This window comes from Rousettus aegyptiacus, unplaced genomic scaffold, assembly GCF_014176215.1.
Source record: "Rousettus aegyptiacus isolate mRouAeg1 unplaced genomic scaffold, mRouAeg1.p scaffold_m13_p_2, whole genome shotgun sequence".
In the NCBI taxonomy this organism is placed as follows: Eukaryota; Metazoa; Chordata; class Mammalia; order Chiroptera; family Pteropodidae; genus Rousettus; species Rousettus aegyptiacus.
Genome location: NW_023416295.1, coordinates 170,431,739 through 170,445,928, shown reverse-complemented (window position 1 = coordinate 170,445,928; position 14,190 = coordinate 170,431,739). Strand labels below are relative to the sequence as shown.

The 14,190-nt window shown below is 47.0% G+C and overlaps 1 protein-coding gene across 3 annotated transcripts in view; it reads right to left on the bottom strand.

Annotated features, from left to right (window-relative positions):
• GTPBP1 (GTP binding protein 1) overlaps positions 1-14,190 on the bottom strand; it is a 28,108-nt gene that overhangs the window by 13,128 nt on the left and 790 nt on the right. For 2 of the 3 annotated variants that reach the window (XR_004955869.1, XM_036237489.1), the window contains exons 2-6: positions 11,723-11,834; positions 5,443-5,623; positions 4,518-4,866; positions 1,613-1,736; positions 463-577 (exon numbers count right to left, since the gene is read on the bottom strand). Coding sequence is in view for 2 of the 3 variants with exons in the window: in XM_036237489.1 (XP_036093382.1) it covers positions 463-577; positions 1,613-1,736; positions 4,518-4,866; positions 5,443-5,623; positions 11,723-11,834 (881 nt within the window). In the remaining variant the exon portion in view is untranslated. The remainder of the gene's footprint in view (positions 1-462; positions 578-1,612; positions 1,737-4,517; positions 4,867-5,442; positions 5,624-11,722; positions 11,835-14,190) is intronic. The other variant, XM_036237490.1, reaches the window with a different exon arrangement.

The following is a 14,190-nucleotide window of genomic DNA, read 5'->3' as shown; positions in this document are numbered from 1 at the left end:
GACCGCAGACCCAACCAGGATGAGGACCGTGCCCGAGTCCTCTCTGAATCTTCAGCACGTAGCTAAAGAGCTTGGCACGGAACAAACATCCAATAAATATTTACGCAATCAAAGGACACTCAAGGCCTAAAGTGATCTGTGATTTGAGAGCTTTTAAGAAACAGCAGTACAAAACACTATATTAATAACAATAGTTATAAGAACAACAGTGCTAACTGCTTTCCGTACATCATCTCCAACACTCACAAGAGCCCTGTGGAGAAGGTAGTGTGATTCCTATTTCACAGACAGGGATACTGAAGTCTCAGCTGGGATTCCAATCTCAATGAGACTGGTACCTCCAAATCTGGGTCACCTGATAGGGTCCCCCGGGCAACAGTGCCGATCTGGGAGACCTTGTGCTCAGACCAGAACAGTCTATTTCATCCAATCCCCGACGTGGGTGCTCGCCTATGCCATCACCTCTCAGAGCTGAAGTTGGAGGCCGTAACGATCACGTCGTCCTTGCTCTGCACCAGCACAGGGATCTTCCGGCAGCCGGGCGACTTCAGCAGGCGCTGCAACAGCTTCAAGGTTTCTAAAGAGTGAAATGGAACAGAATAAGGGGGACACAGCCTTCTTGTCAGCCAGATTTCCAGGGCAAGACAGGTCCACTCACTACTGATGCAAGCAGGAGACGATGTTAAATGCCACAGTGCCTGGGAAAGCAAAAAGCAGGATCAAACCGTGGAGGTGTGCTGCCGAGAGCAGAAGGCGCACAGGTGAGGCCTGCCTGCTGAGGGTGTGAGTCCAAAACCCGCCGCATTTCTCCACTCTCTAGAAGACCTGCATCCAATAAGTCAGAGGTCCCCAACCCCCAGGCCATGGACCACTACTGGGCTCTGGCCTGTTAGGAACAGGGCCGCACAGCAGGAGATGAGCAGCAGATGCTTCATCTGTATTTGCAGCCGCTCCCCAGCTCCACCTCAGATCATCAGGCATTAGATCCTCATAGGGGAATCCCTGGTGCCAAAAAAGTTGGGGGCCACTGCCATAAGTGACAAGGGGGGCTCCATTAAAAGGACAATGCTCTTCCCAGAATACTCCGCTTCCAGGGAAAAAAAAGCACCTGACAAAAGGATCTCTAGGAACTGCAGACACCTGCAGAAGCCCTCGTGACGCCCTCCAAAAGGATACCTCTCCACTTCTCTTCTGCCATCTGTAACAATGAGGGAGGAACGCACGAAGGCCTAGGCTTGCAACTCTGTTTTGAAACCTTTGGTTGTAGGAAGTAACCACCCTCTGTCCCAACATTGCCACATATATTCAGCCTACGTGTAAAATCTAACCCCTCTGCCCAGGGCTCTCTGAAAAGAGGCGCCAGATCAGGGATCTTAAGAATCTTGCATTTGGAACCAGAAAGAACAAACAGCGGGGGATAATTCGAGCTGTGCTAAGACCAAGAGCTGAACAGGGGACAAAGCACAAGATCCCAGGCTGATGGAAATTCAGGTCAAGGTCTGAGCACAAGATAAGGAAGCAGAAAATTTGGGGCTGAAGCCCTGGCAGCGGATCAAGGAACCACAGTGGGTGACAGCCCCCCAACAGAGAGCCTGCCACTAGCTTCACTTACCTTGCAGGATGTTGGCAGGACACATGTCAATCTTGGTGACCACCACGAAAACAGGCACGTTGAGTGCCAATGCCAAACCCAGGTGCTCCTTGGTCATCCCCACGATGCCGGCATTGCTGCCCACCTGCCCCAACACAGAAAAAGAACTGTCAGGGCAAGGGAGGTAGAGGTTGCTGCTGGAGGGGCACAGAGGCTCAGAAGGCGAGGGTAGGAGAGAACTCCCATGTATCTGAGGCCTCCCTCAGAACAGGACGCAGCGGGCAAAGCTGCAGGCCAGGGACAAAACGGTTATAATGAAAGCTGGGTTGGGCAAAGACCGCTTTAACTTCTGATTCAACGATGCCGGCCATCAAAATTTGAGGAGTCTTGGAAGCACAGAACAGACAAATCTAGAGTCGAGAAAAACGACTATCTAGAATCATCAAAGGAGATTCAGTTTAACATTCATGGCCCTCAGTTTCCCCATCTATAGAGTAGGTCCACTTGTTTAAATATTCTAACACGTCAAAGTATAGCACACGATGGGCATGAACCAGGTGTTCAATAATGGCAGCTGTTATTACTGTTGCCAGTCCTTCCCATAGTGTTTTTAAGTATCACCACACAGGCTGGCCAAATAAATCAGGGCACACGCGCGAGGTACCAAATGTGCCGTGAAAGAAAAGCAGGAAACTCTTATCTACTAAGATAATCTCTAAAATATATTTTTAAGAGGAAAAAATTCAGGTATATGTAGCATACTACCGATTAAAAAATGGTGACTGGATTATTGTTTGGGGGGGGGGACAGCTGTCTGACATTTGGGGAACTTCTGAAATATAAATACTTATAAACTAGGTATCGGATGATATGAGGGCGCTCTCTCTTGTCCACCTTGGTTACAATAATAGAAGACAGTTCTTTCTCTTAGGAGCTGCGTGCTGAAGTATTTGGGAGTCAGAATGTCAATAATCTACTTTCGAATGATTAAGGAAAAAAAAAACGAATAAAAACATGCATCCATCACATATACAGATAAATATAGCAAAATGTTAATTAATAACCACTGACTCTGAGTGGCAGGTTTAGGTATTCATTATACTATTCTCTCAACTTTTCTGAATGTTTGAAATTGGAGGGAGAAAATACATACACTCTTGCTGGTATGATCACAACATATCTCTGGAGAATACATCAGAAACTAAAAATACTAGTTGTCTCTGGGAGGACAGAGCCCTTTGGCACCTTTTTATTTCTGTATCATATAAACGTGTCACTTACTAAAACAAATTAAAATTACCACTAGTTATATAGTGCTTTATACATTCCAGAGTGTATTCAAGGATGTTCTCATTTGATCATCACAGCTCACAGGTGAGCCATCATCCCACCAGTTAACAATAAAAAAGAGGTCCTTTACCTGTGTTCCCTTCCGTCTACACCAAGACACCTCCACCATCTTCCTCCTAATTTTCCCATTCCCTCCAACCTTTCTGACACAACCCATACTCACTTTTGTTGTTCCCAGCCTGGTTAAGAGAGAGATTTCTTGCTTTGTTGTATGTATTATTTTAAAGATCCCTGCCTCCCCCCCAAAAAAACTGATTGCCATGGAACAGTAATGACATATTTCACTGCTCTCTACAGAAAAATTTTAATATTTGTATCATGGCCTAAAAGGCTGATAATATATTTCATCTGGGTGAAGATATTTCCATTAATTGGCCTTGCTCACTGTAGCTCAGAAAAATGCTCATTTTAAACTGATTTCTATACTTTTCTTAATACCAATCTAACACCCCCCACAAATATGACCCATGGTGCATCCATGGAAACCCCTTCTTATAGAGCAGCTTTCCTGAGCCCAGTTGACAAGGTCGGTAAGGGCTGTTTGCAATGATCAAAGATGTGGGAGATGAAATCACGCCAAGACCCCAAGAACCTTGGGCAGAGAGCCCACAAGTGTACATACAGATGCTCCTCTCTTTACCCTCCAGTCTGGAGAGACGCTGCCTGAGAACCTGTGTTTACAGTGCAACTTGATCAAGTCTGCTCTGAACAGATGCTTGTGTTTACTATACTTATTAATTCAGGCAGCTGGAGGAATTGGAATATGGGGAAGGGCTTTGAGAAGGACTTGGCAAAGTAAAACTTGCTTGCTCCCTCTCTTTCTGTGAAAGCTGTGAAGCTGCCACCAAGGCTGTGGGCCGCACTGATTCCTACTCTCTCTGTCCAGGGAGGAAGGTCAAAGGGATCCAAATACAAGCTTAGCAGTAAGATCCAATGCAGAAGCCGCTGCTCCCTTTCCTTTTCAGTTCATCTACATAATGAGCTACTTAAAAATCTGTCCCCACTAGGCTGCAGGCTCTGCGGGGCCCCAGGCTGGCCATGCATACGTGGCTGCACCTTCAGGCCCAGTGTGGTGCCAGAAACGCAGGAGCCTCTCAACAAGCACCTCGTTCCAGGCTTCAGGTTCCAGGCTTCTGACGAGGCCACTCTCAGGCCCCTCCTGAGTGCTGTGCTCGCCTCCATTCCTTCCCCCCAGCCTACTCTTCTCGGAGGGTATGCCTGGTGTCACCCTCTCAAAGTAGCCCAACCCCAGAAGAAAACATTTCTGAAGATAATAAGTACACCCCAGAGAAATCCTCTATGTCTCTTCTAAAAATGAGAGGTCTGCACATACCCTGGTTATTCCTTTGGGGGGTCCTGTCTAGGCCTAACCTAGATCAAGGTATACCCCTAAAGAAGACTATAATGCTCAGAGGACTGGGTACCCCAGCAAAGCCTGTCATCCTCACCCAGTGTCAAAACCCCAAACAGACTTTAGCCTTGGAACAATTTCAAACTCTTGTCCATAACCACACTCCCAAGAGCCCTGCTAGAGCCCCCTCAACCCCCACTCTCGCCGGGAGCGTCTCACACTCACCATGAGCATGCAGAAGTCAGGCAAGTGGCCTGTCATGCCAAACACAGTGGTCTTCAGGTATTTCTCGTGGCCCGCCAAGTCGATGAAGGTAATCACCTTAGTGGACTTCTCACAAATCTTTGTCCACTCCAGGCTGCCGCCGTGGCTGTCTGGCTTGTTCACCACGTTGCCTTCACTGTCAAAGCCCAGAATGTCGTTGCCCACGCTGCTGGTGCGACCAGATTCAATCTCATGTTTGTGGCGGAAGAGTTTCTGGCGGGCAAAGCCTCGGCCATTGTCCAGCTCCCCGTGTGTCAGGACCCCCAGAAGAGTGCTTTTGCCAGCGTCCACGTTGCCCACTACTGCTACCCTGCAGGTACATGAACCCATTTTTCCATGTGAGAGTTAGTGGGGGCACGAAGTGAACCCCACTAACTGGATTTGCAAGGACTGTTCTGCTCCTGAGCCTCTCCAGCTCACTGTTCCTCCTGTTCATGGGGTAAACACATAAAGAATGTTCCTGGAGGTGCCGTCCAGGGGGCAGAGTTATTTAGGAGGAACTGGGCTCCCACACAGTGGTTTTCTCCCTTAACTTCCACCAACTTCCTCAAAGCTGCCAGACAGGGCCTCTGAAGTCAGGAGAGACCCAAACGCTCTGCTCTCCTCCGTTACCCCGCTTTCTAGCCTTGCAGGTCGATGAGAGAGAAAATGCGGCCCACGGAGTGTATGGGCGGCCTCTCTCCCATTCTTCCTGAGTGGGAATATTTAGGGATGGGGCAGTGCGGAAACAGAGAATGGATCTACCGTGTCCTGGACACTGTCTCCATGCCTCACGAAGGGAAGGGGTGGAGCCGACACAGCAGGCGTCGAAGGCTCAGTCCTCATTCTCTGAGAAGCCCCAGACCCTGAGGCCCTGCTACGCGGAACTGCTCTGAGCCCTTCTTACCTGACCTCCAGGAAGTCATTGTCTCCTACTCGTTTCCGGACCAGGTAATCACGCACACGCCCCCCAGCTTCTTGCCGATCCCGCAGGAGGATGACATCGGCCTCTATCTGTTCTGCCATGCTCTTCACTGTAGCGTAGGAGGCCTCCATGTCAGCTTCACTCAGCCCGTACTCAGTCCCATCTGGTGACAAAAGCCCAGACATCAGCGTTTCAACAAGCCAGCCAGCCAGCCAACCCCTTAGAAAAGCCCCGCCCCAGACACTGAAGAACATGGCTCTTTCTACCTGACACTTTTCACAAACAGAGCTAATAAATAATTGTGCCATGGGCTTTCTCATTAAGCAGCACATTCATTAATTCATTCAACAGTAATCACTGAGATTCTCTTGGGTTTTATGCCAAGCCTCCTGCTGAGTCCTGGGAATACAGGTGCCCGTAGCGGGCTCACAGCCCAGGAGGAGAGACAGGAAATTAATTAACCACAATGCAGCTTGAGCACCGTACTACAGAACTGTACAAGAAGAATGTAAAGCATGAGCAACTAGCATTGCCTGGGGAAGCTGAGGACAGCTTTGCAGGGTGCTGGGTCTCTAAGCGTGAAAATGGGCCTAAAGAGAAAGAAGCAAAGACATCCTAGGCAGAGAGGCTAAGCAGAGTGCATGGCAGATCACAGCACACTGAGGGACCCGTGAGCGGCTCGGGGTGTCAGAAAGCAGGATGTCAAGCGGCAGGAGACCACAGGAGAGGTGGCAGCGGTCAAGCAGACAGACATTAGCAGCAAAACACATCAGTGGGAGTTTAGACGGGGGAGTCACGTGATCAGATTTCTAGGGGTTAGAAAAATCCGCTGGGCAGCGGTATAAGGTGCGCTGGCAAGCGAGACTGGAGAGAGGGAGCCCAGGCAGGAAGTCATTGTAACAACTCAAGCAAGAGATAATGAGGACAGGGGACAAAGGGAAATGTGGAGCAAACTGAAGAATGATTTTAGGGATAGATTTTTAAACTGAGGTAGCTCGGGGGAAATGTCCAGCAAGCAGATGGCAAAACGAGGCTGAGCTCAGGACAGGGAAGGGAAGAACCAACCATTGAGCGAGTGCCTTCTGACATTCTTACCAGGTGCTTTCTACCCGGTGTCCTCGGAATTCCCACAATGACTCCCTCAGCTTTTCCCCAGCCTGTCTCTACGAGCACCGAGCACCGTGCTCCTTCCCCGGGCTACCCGCCCCCAGCCCCCGCACGGGCCCAGACATTTTTACTACCTCGCAAAGACTCTGAAACACCTCCTCTCACCCTCCCTTCCTCCCCCCTCCACTTCTCCCCTTACGAGCAAACTGAAGCCATTCTTAAACTAGGAGGAGGGAGCCCCGGCCTCCTCCCTTGCCCCTGCTTCTCCCCTGAGCTACCTCTCCTTGAGCTGAGCACCTCAAAAGAGTAACTGAGACTTGTCACTACTTAGTTTCTGAATCTTACTTAAGAAATCTAGGAGAAACTAGTTTTCAAGTCATCAATGGCCTTCTAACCACTCATCTTGACCTCAACAGCATGTGACACCGCTGGCCATTCTGCCTTTGTTTTCTGAAGCGCTTCCCGCCCACGCCACCCGCCTACTGCATGACCCTTCCTATTTCCCTCTCCGCTCTCTGGTTCTTCCTTCTCTGTCTGCTCTGCTGGCTCTTCCTGCTCCTGTCCCCGAAAGGCCAGTCTTTTCCAGTAGTCAGCCAGTAGCCCTCTTCTCATTCCTCTAAACATCTCATACTATGGCTTCAAATGTCATTTTGAAAACCACAAAAACATTCATTTCTAGCACTGCCCTCTTCCCCAAGCTCCAGACTGAATGACTCCTAGAAGCCCAAAGATTAAACTCAACAACCCACCCCCCCCCCCTTTAAACAACAGCACAAAAACTAACACCATTAACGATGAGGTTAGTCCTCACTGCAATCCTGTGAGGTAAGCATTCCTTTCCCCACTTAAAAGTGAGCAAACGGAGTCCAGGAAGGTTTCGGAGGCGGTGAGGAGCAGAGGGGCCCTGTGAGCCTGGGTCTTCTGATTCCAAACCTAGAGCCTTTTCCTCCAGCAAGGGTTCCCCTTAATGCCAGACCGGTTCCTTCTCCTTCCAGTCCCCCAAGCTTAGCACTCAGGGCTCCAGGCCTGCTGATTCTAGCGCAGACCTGGCCCTTCTTTCTTGGTCCCTGCTCTCCTCCTTCTGCCAATTCAATGTCACAAGCTGATCCAGGCCCTTAGTGTACCTCAGTCACCATAACAGACAGATCCCTAACTGGACTTAGCAAATCCAGTCTCTATTCCGTACAACCCATCCTGCATAGACACACGCCCAAGTCCCAAACAAAGCACAGCACTATGATAGTCACATCCCAGTCGAAGCCCTGGAACAACTCTCCAGGCCCAGCAGTGTTCACTTCCGATTCCTTACAGGCCTACCCCATTCATTCCACAGCCCCTTCCTTTTTGTCCCAGGGCAAGTGGCCCAGTAACCATAATCCTTGTTCCCTGCAGGTTTCCAATTCAACACTTTTGCCCTTGTATTCCCTATTCTAGAAAGCCCATCGGCACATCTCCACCCACCAAAATCCTACCTATTCCGCTCCTCGATGGCATTTACTGCATACTACACCCTGTGCAATCAGTTTCTGGATGCTTGCCCTCCTCCACCATACATAAGCATCTCCATTCAGGACAGGAATCACATCTAACATTCCCTGAAGACACCAATGAAGGGTGCTCTGCCTATATCAAGCCCTCGAATGTTTGTAGAATATAAAACAAATGAACAAAGAGGGAGTGGTTGGGAGGAGGAGTTTCTAAATGCAAGGCCCACTGAGCTCTGGCCATCTGGGTTAGCTGTACCTCAATGTTTGCAGGATTTAGCTCTTATTGTAACTTAGGTAATAACCTAGAGAAAGAAACTGCTGGTAGTGATCGGAAAGTCAGAGTTTGGGAGCACAAGGCGTCTCCACACAAAATGTGCAGGCAGGGCATTTGTGCTCTCGTTAGAGGCTGGAAATAGATGGCTTCACTCGTAAGGTTTCTTCCCGTTTGGAGAATCTGCCACTCACTAGTTGTATGAACTTGGGCAAGTTAATTAAAACCCCTACATCTCAGTTTCCTTACCCATGAAATGGGGATAATACTAACGGTTCCCATCCCTGAGGTCTTTCAGAGGGAGGAAATGAGGTCTGACAGTGTAAAACAGCGACGGGCTTGCTGGAAGTGCTCCTCAGGGAAGGCCTGTTAACCCTGCCATTCTTGCCGGACCCCCAAATTCTCTCCACCCTTTCCTGATTCTGACACAACAAAAAGCAATGCTTTCAGGTCCTGTTCCACACCAGGGGGCAATCATCGATGCCACCTTGTCCGTCCAGGGCTCCCAGAGAATGCCCCAGCGTACCCTCCTCCTCCAGCATGTACTGCATTCCTCACTCAGTAGGACCAGAGGCAAAGGCCAAGGAGGAAAGCCACAGAGGTCCAACTACTAAAGGCCACACTGTGCCCACACCCAACCCTAATGGGACTTCCACCCTGTCATCTGACCTACCTTTCCTATATGCACTCTCCTGCTCAACCTGCTGCAAAGCTTCCCCAAACTTTTAGGATAAAAGTCTAAGCTCTTTGGTATGGCATCCAAAGACCCTCAAGAGCTGGGCCCTGCCTGTCCAGCCCACCCTCCTGACACTCCCGACCTCATACACAACACTCCTACTTTACTGAATCACCACAGTCACCAATGGGCATGCGGCTTCCTCTGCTCACTCACTACTGCCTCCATTTACCTGAAAAAACTGCTCATCCTTTAGAACCAATTCAGGGGGCATCTCCTCTTTGATGCCTTTCCTGACTCCCCCAGAAAGACTTAACACTTCTCCTATGTTCCCTGAACTTTTAATACAGTACCTTGCTCTGAGGTCATGACTTAATATCTGACAAAAGAAAAGGTTCTTTTTGAAAGAAATATCACGGTTAATCGAGTAGAGCCTGGAACCCTTAAAAATTTACCACTGTAACTACTACCACTAGCTAACATTTATAGAATGTTCACCATCACTAGCTAACATTTCTATAATGCTCACATATATGCCAAGGGTTAATCTTCACCCTGACACCATGGGATAGATTCTATTATTATCCCTATTTTAAGATAAGTTAAAGAGCCAGGAGGCGAACTCAGACCTGCCAGGCTCCAGACCCTAACTACTAGGTCAGATTGCTTCCTTTTAAAAGATCAATCTTAAAACAAACAAACAAGTAACCAACCTTAAATCAGGAATGTATACTTAAAGAGCACATTCCTCTGTAATGCTTACAATTTTTTAATGTCTAACTTATTCATACAAAATTTCTCTGAGGGAGGGTGAGGAAAGATGTCATTAATCTCATTTTATAGGCAAAGGAGCTGATAAACAGAAGTGATGCACCAAACACACACAGGAAGTAGGTGATGAAGCTGGCCCCTGGGGGCCTTGAATCTGGTTTAGTCCTCCGTTTGATGTTCGACTTGTTTAACTAGTTATAGTCTCTACCTCAAAAGAATTCCAGCAGGAAGGAGTCACTAAGAATCTAACAGCATCCAATTGACAGATGCAAAGATAATGCTTGGATGTACAGAGGTGTTAATGAATGTTTGACATCTTATACTTTGCCACTGGAGGGTTAATTAGTTGTGAGTTGCCAAGGCAAGGTAAAATTCATTAAGAGTCTGCAATAAAGAACTGGGGGAGGGGGTTATCTTAAGAATCTGGGTCTTCAAAGAATAGTCCCAACACTTGTCAAAACTGATTTAGATGTGGTTTCTTCAATTCTATAAGCATGCACTGTTCTTTGAGTAGTTCATCCTGTTACAGCAGGCCAGATATGCGCCTGACACAAAAGCTTTCAAAAGTCTGCCAATGATCCCTCAGTCACCAAATGGAATGGCTTCTTCTGAACCTGACTCTCCTTGTTGTCTCGGTACCTGACAATGCTGACCGACTCCCTCCCTTTCTTGACATGCAACCCCTTAGTCTGCCTATCTCTTGGACCATGCCTTCTTTAAGGTGATAAGACCTGGAACCAGGGGGCGGTGGCAAAGATGAAAAGGAAAGAATTGATCAGAGAAACATATCGAAGGAAGGCGCAGAGGTAATTTTAAGCCAAGCCCGTCTTCCTTCCTGTGTCACTCTCGCAGCACTTCCAAACACTGTCTTCTACTGAGGTTGTTTGTGTACGTGCCATCGTTCCTTATTGGGACGGAGACCAGATTTCAAGTATCTAAAAGTGCTTTGCAACAGTATCTAGCCCTTAGAAGATCCTAAACAGATATCTGTCAAATAGTTAAAAAGTGATTTTGAAATTGTCTCCATCTTAAACTCAGTCTACAAAAGAATTATTATTTGCCTTTACAAAGCCTACATTCAGCAAAGAACTGTTCCTTTAATGATGTACTGAGGCCTAACAGGTCCTCCTACAAAGATGACAGAAAAGCTGTGGTACAGGTTAAATTCATAATCATCAATATGCCTAGCTGCCACTTCAGCAAAGACAATGTCAAAATGAAGATGAGGGTAAGGAGGTTTGAATCGAGGGTATAAACTAAGAATGACCAAGGGGGGAAAAGCCCAAGATATAATCTGGGATTCTGTCATGGGGGCTGCTTCCTCTAAAATAATGGGCCCTCTTACAATGGAATAAGCAGGTTGGAGTACAATAACCAGTTCCTTCCAGAATGGTAACAAGCCTCCATGTCTAACGGGATCTTACTGGGAGAACTGAGGGCCTCCGTTATCACAGCTATCCACACTGAATGGTCAGTGTGGTCCGGGGCAAGGAAGCCTCGCTGAAGAGAGGAAGGAATTCTGGGTGCCAGCTTCTGGATGACATCAAGAACCACCACAGAAGTTCTCTGCTAAGCAGGCAATAGTAGCAATGGGACCCATAATCTGGGTTTGGAAGGAAGACTTAGAGCTGCCCAGGGAAGGCTTAATTCTAGCCCTGTAACTTGCTCTATACTCAGGACAGGAAGTTTCCTTGCTTTGTGCTTTATTCCCCTTTATGCAAGTGCAGAGTACTGAAGGTAGAAAAGAAGTATCTGTAAAACTGCTTGGAAAGTGACTCTTTAAAATTGAGCATATTGCGACCTCTAAGGTGGGAATTAACATTATGGCTTTGTGCTTTTATGTCCATCCCAACAGTCCTGTAGACACTGAACAGGAAAAGTGGGTGAAAAGACAGAAAATGTGCTCTAAATAATTTTTAAAAAATAAAGTGAAAGGAAAACTATGCTCACCTGATCCCTGCCCAATGACATATATGGTCTCTCCGCATCCCTCGTCCATCCTCTCCCACATCTGCCGAAGTAGGCTGTCATACTGCTCTGACGTAGGGCTCACTAGGACCAGCTAGGAGAGAAACCAACAGCCTTAGCACCACTTACTAGAAGAGCACCAGAGCCAAAGCAGGTCAGCAGCCTGACCAAAGACCCTGACTGAACCCCACAGCACCCTAATCTGAAATAGCTACACAGTCCCCTCATGCCCTCTCTCTGCCACTCTTAAATAGCCAATGAGCCTAAGGTCTTGTATAAGTTGTTATATGATGTACTAAAATGTACTGAAACATATCCCACAGAAAAGAGGGTGTGAACAGCCTGTCTCCTGCCGCTTAACAAAGGGGAAGGACCGACAATGACTGAGAATCTGATATTGTGGGTAGAAACTGATGAGCAGTGCTTCACACCTACATGCCAGTCTTCTACCTGCAGCTTGCACCGCAAAGGACAAAGATCTCCTATACCGCCATGCTCCATGCTCCCCACCCAAGACCAATGATTGCCGTAAAGAAAGAACTCTGTTCCATCTTGCCTTGGCTATCTTGATTATTTAGGAATCAGCAGTAAAAACTACTGCAAGATCTGTCTTCATCAAAAAACACCATTACCACTCAGATGGGTATTAACACCATCATTTTGCAAATCTGTGCCAATAACATTAAAGTATCAACCACTTATTTGGAGAGGCCATTTACCAATAGACATGCCTGGTCTCATCGTCTAATCATTCATGTGTAACCTTGGACAAAGAACTTAACCTCTCTGAGTCTCATCTTTTCAATCTACAAAATATAGCTACCTGTGTCCTAAGGCCACTGTAAAGACCAAATGAGATAATGTGTAATGCACCTAGTCCACACAGTAAGTGGGAAGTACAGCTTTCTTCACTCAATCATTCCTAGAAAAACCCTGGATGAAACTAGTCACCATAGTTCTTTAGTTGTTTCTCCCTTTGGAAACTTCCAGAGCCGTAGGTCTCCACATATAACTGCAGCAAATGTATAAACATATAGCTTCTAACCTTTTCTTCAGGAACCAATCTATCGCTTCACCCCTTGTCTCTCTCCACATCGTCAGTTTTTCTTTTCGATGTCATCAATATTTATATACACATAGCTTCTCAGCTTTAAAATAGTGAGGACTTCCTCAGCTAAGTGAGAAGTAACACTTCCCTGTCCTAGAACATTAAGTTGATCAGGAAATAAAGGTATTACTCTTTGCAACTCTGCCCAGCAATCTCCAACTGTGTTTTCAGGTTTCTTCAGAACCATGGCCACAAACCGACATCCAGCTCATCTGCTGTTGAGTCAAGCATCTCTCTCACAATTCCTGGGTTGACTCGTCAGAGTTTACACTTGTAAAGTGCTGCCTGGGTCTTTTGCATCGTGTCACATTGCCTCACCCATTTCCCTTGACCTGCCCTCTATCCGAGCTTGGCCATCCTCATCATGGAGGCACCAGGCAGGACCACCGGCTTCCAAGTGCTCAACTAACACTAAAGGGAGAGAAAGCGGTTGAAACTTGGTTGCTTATGTTTCTGGGAAAAGCTCCTCCAGTTTGGGCCAAGTTTCATGCACTTTTGCCACCAAAGACTGTGAAAAGTCACAAATCTTTTCAAAACTCAATAAACATCTCTATTGTGATTTTCCAACAACAGGTAGGAGAGAGTACTGGTGTTCTATCTTCCATTGGCTGCTATTAATCTGCACAGGGAATTATCAGTTATTCAGTTCACTTCAGATATTTACTGAGTAGTATGTATAAGGCACTATATACTACGTGTCACACACATTTATTGTCTTTACAAACACCTGTACTTAAAAAATGATGAAGCTGTTGAACTGAGAGGTTAAGAAACTTTCCCAAGGTCACAGAGCCTTTTTTAAGTGGCAGAGCAGGAAAGGTATCTGTTAAAAACAAAAAAACAAAATTCAACCAAGTAAATTGGCTTTATTGAACGATTCATGAATCATGCAGCATCCCGCAGAAGACTGTGCTCTGAGAGTAGTGCAAAATGGAAGGGTTTTTAACGAGGAAACCGGGAGGGATAAGAAAGTTATTAGCAAAGTAAAGAAAGGATTGTTTCAGGCCAGGTCACCAGTTTTTTGGGGGAAAGGAGATAGGGCGCTTTTATCATGCAGATTACCTCTCTAGTGTAGGTAAGGAAACTACAGCTCAACATTCCACATCTGGGAGAGGCTGAAACTGCAATTAAGTCTTGGTTTGCTGTCCTGGGAGCAAGTGACCCCACCTTGGGCCTGTTTCCTCTTTTAACAGAACCCAGCTTTGTCTGACTCCCAAGTTGGCATTCTTTCCTTTAGCAATGTTAAGCGCCTTCAAAACACCAGTCACATCTTATACTTACTTTTTATGCCCCATAATGCCAAGCAAGTGAAACCCTAACTCCTGTCCACCTTCTCAAGAGC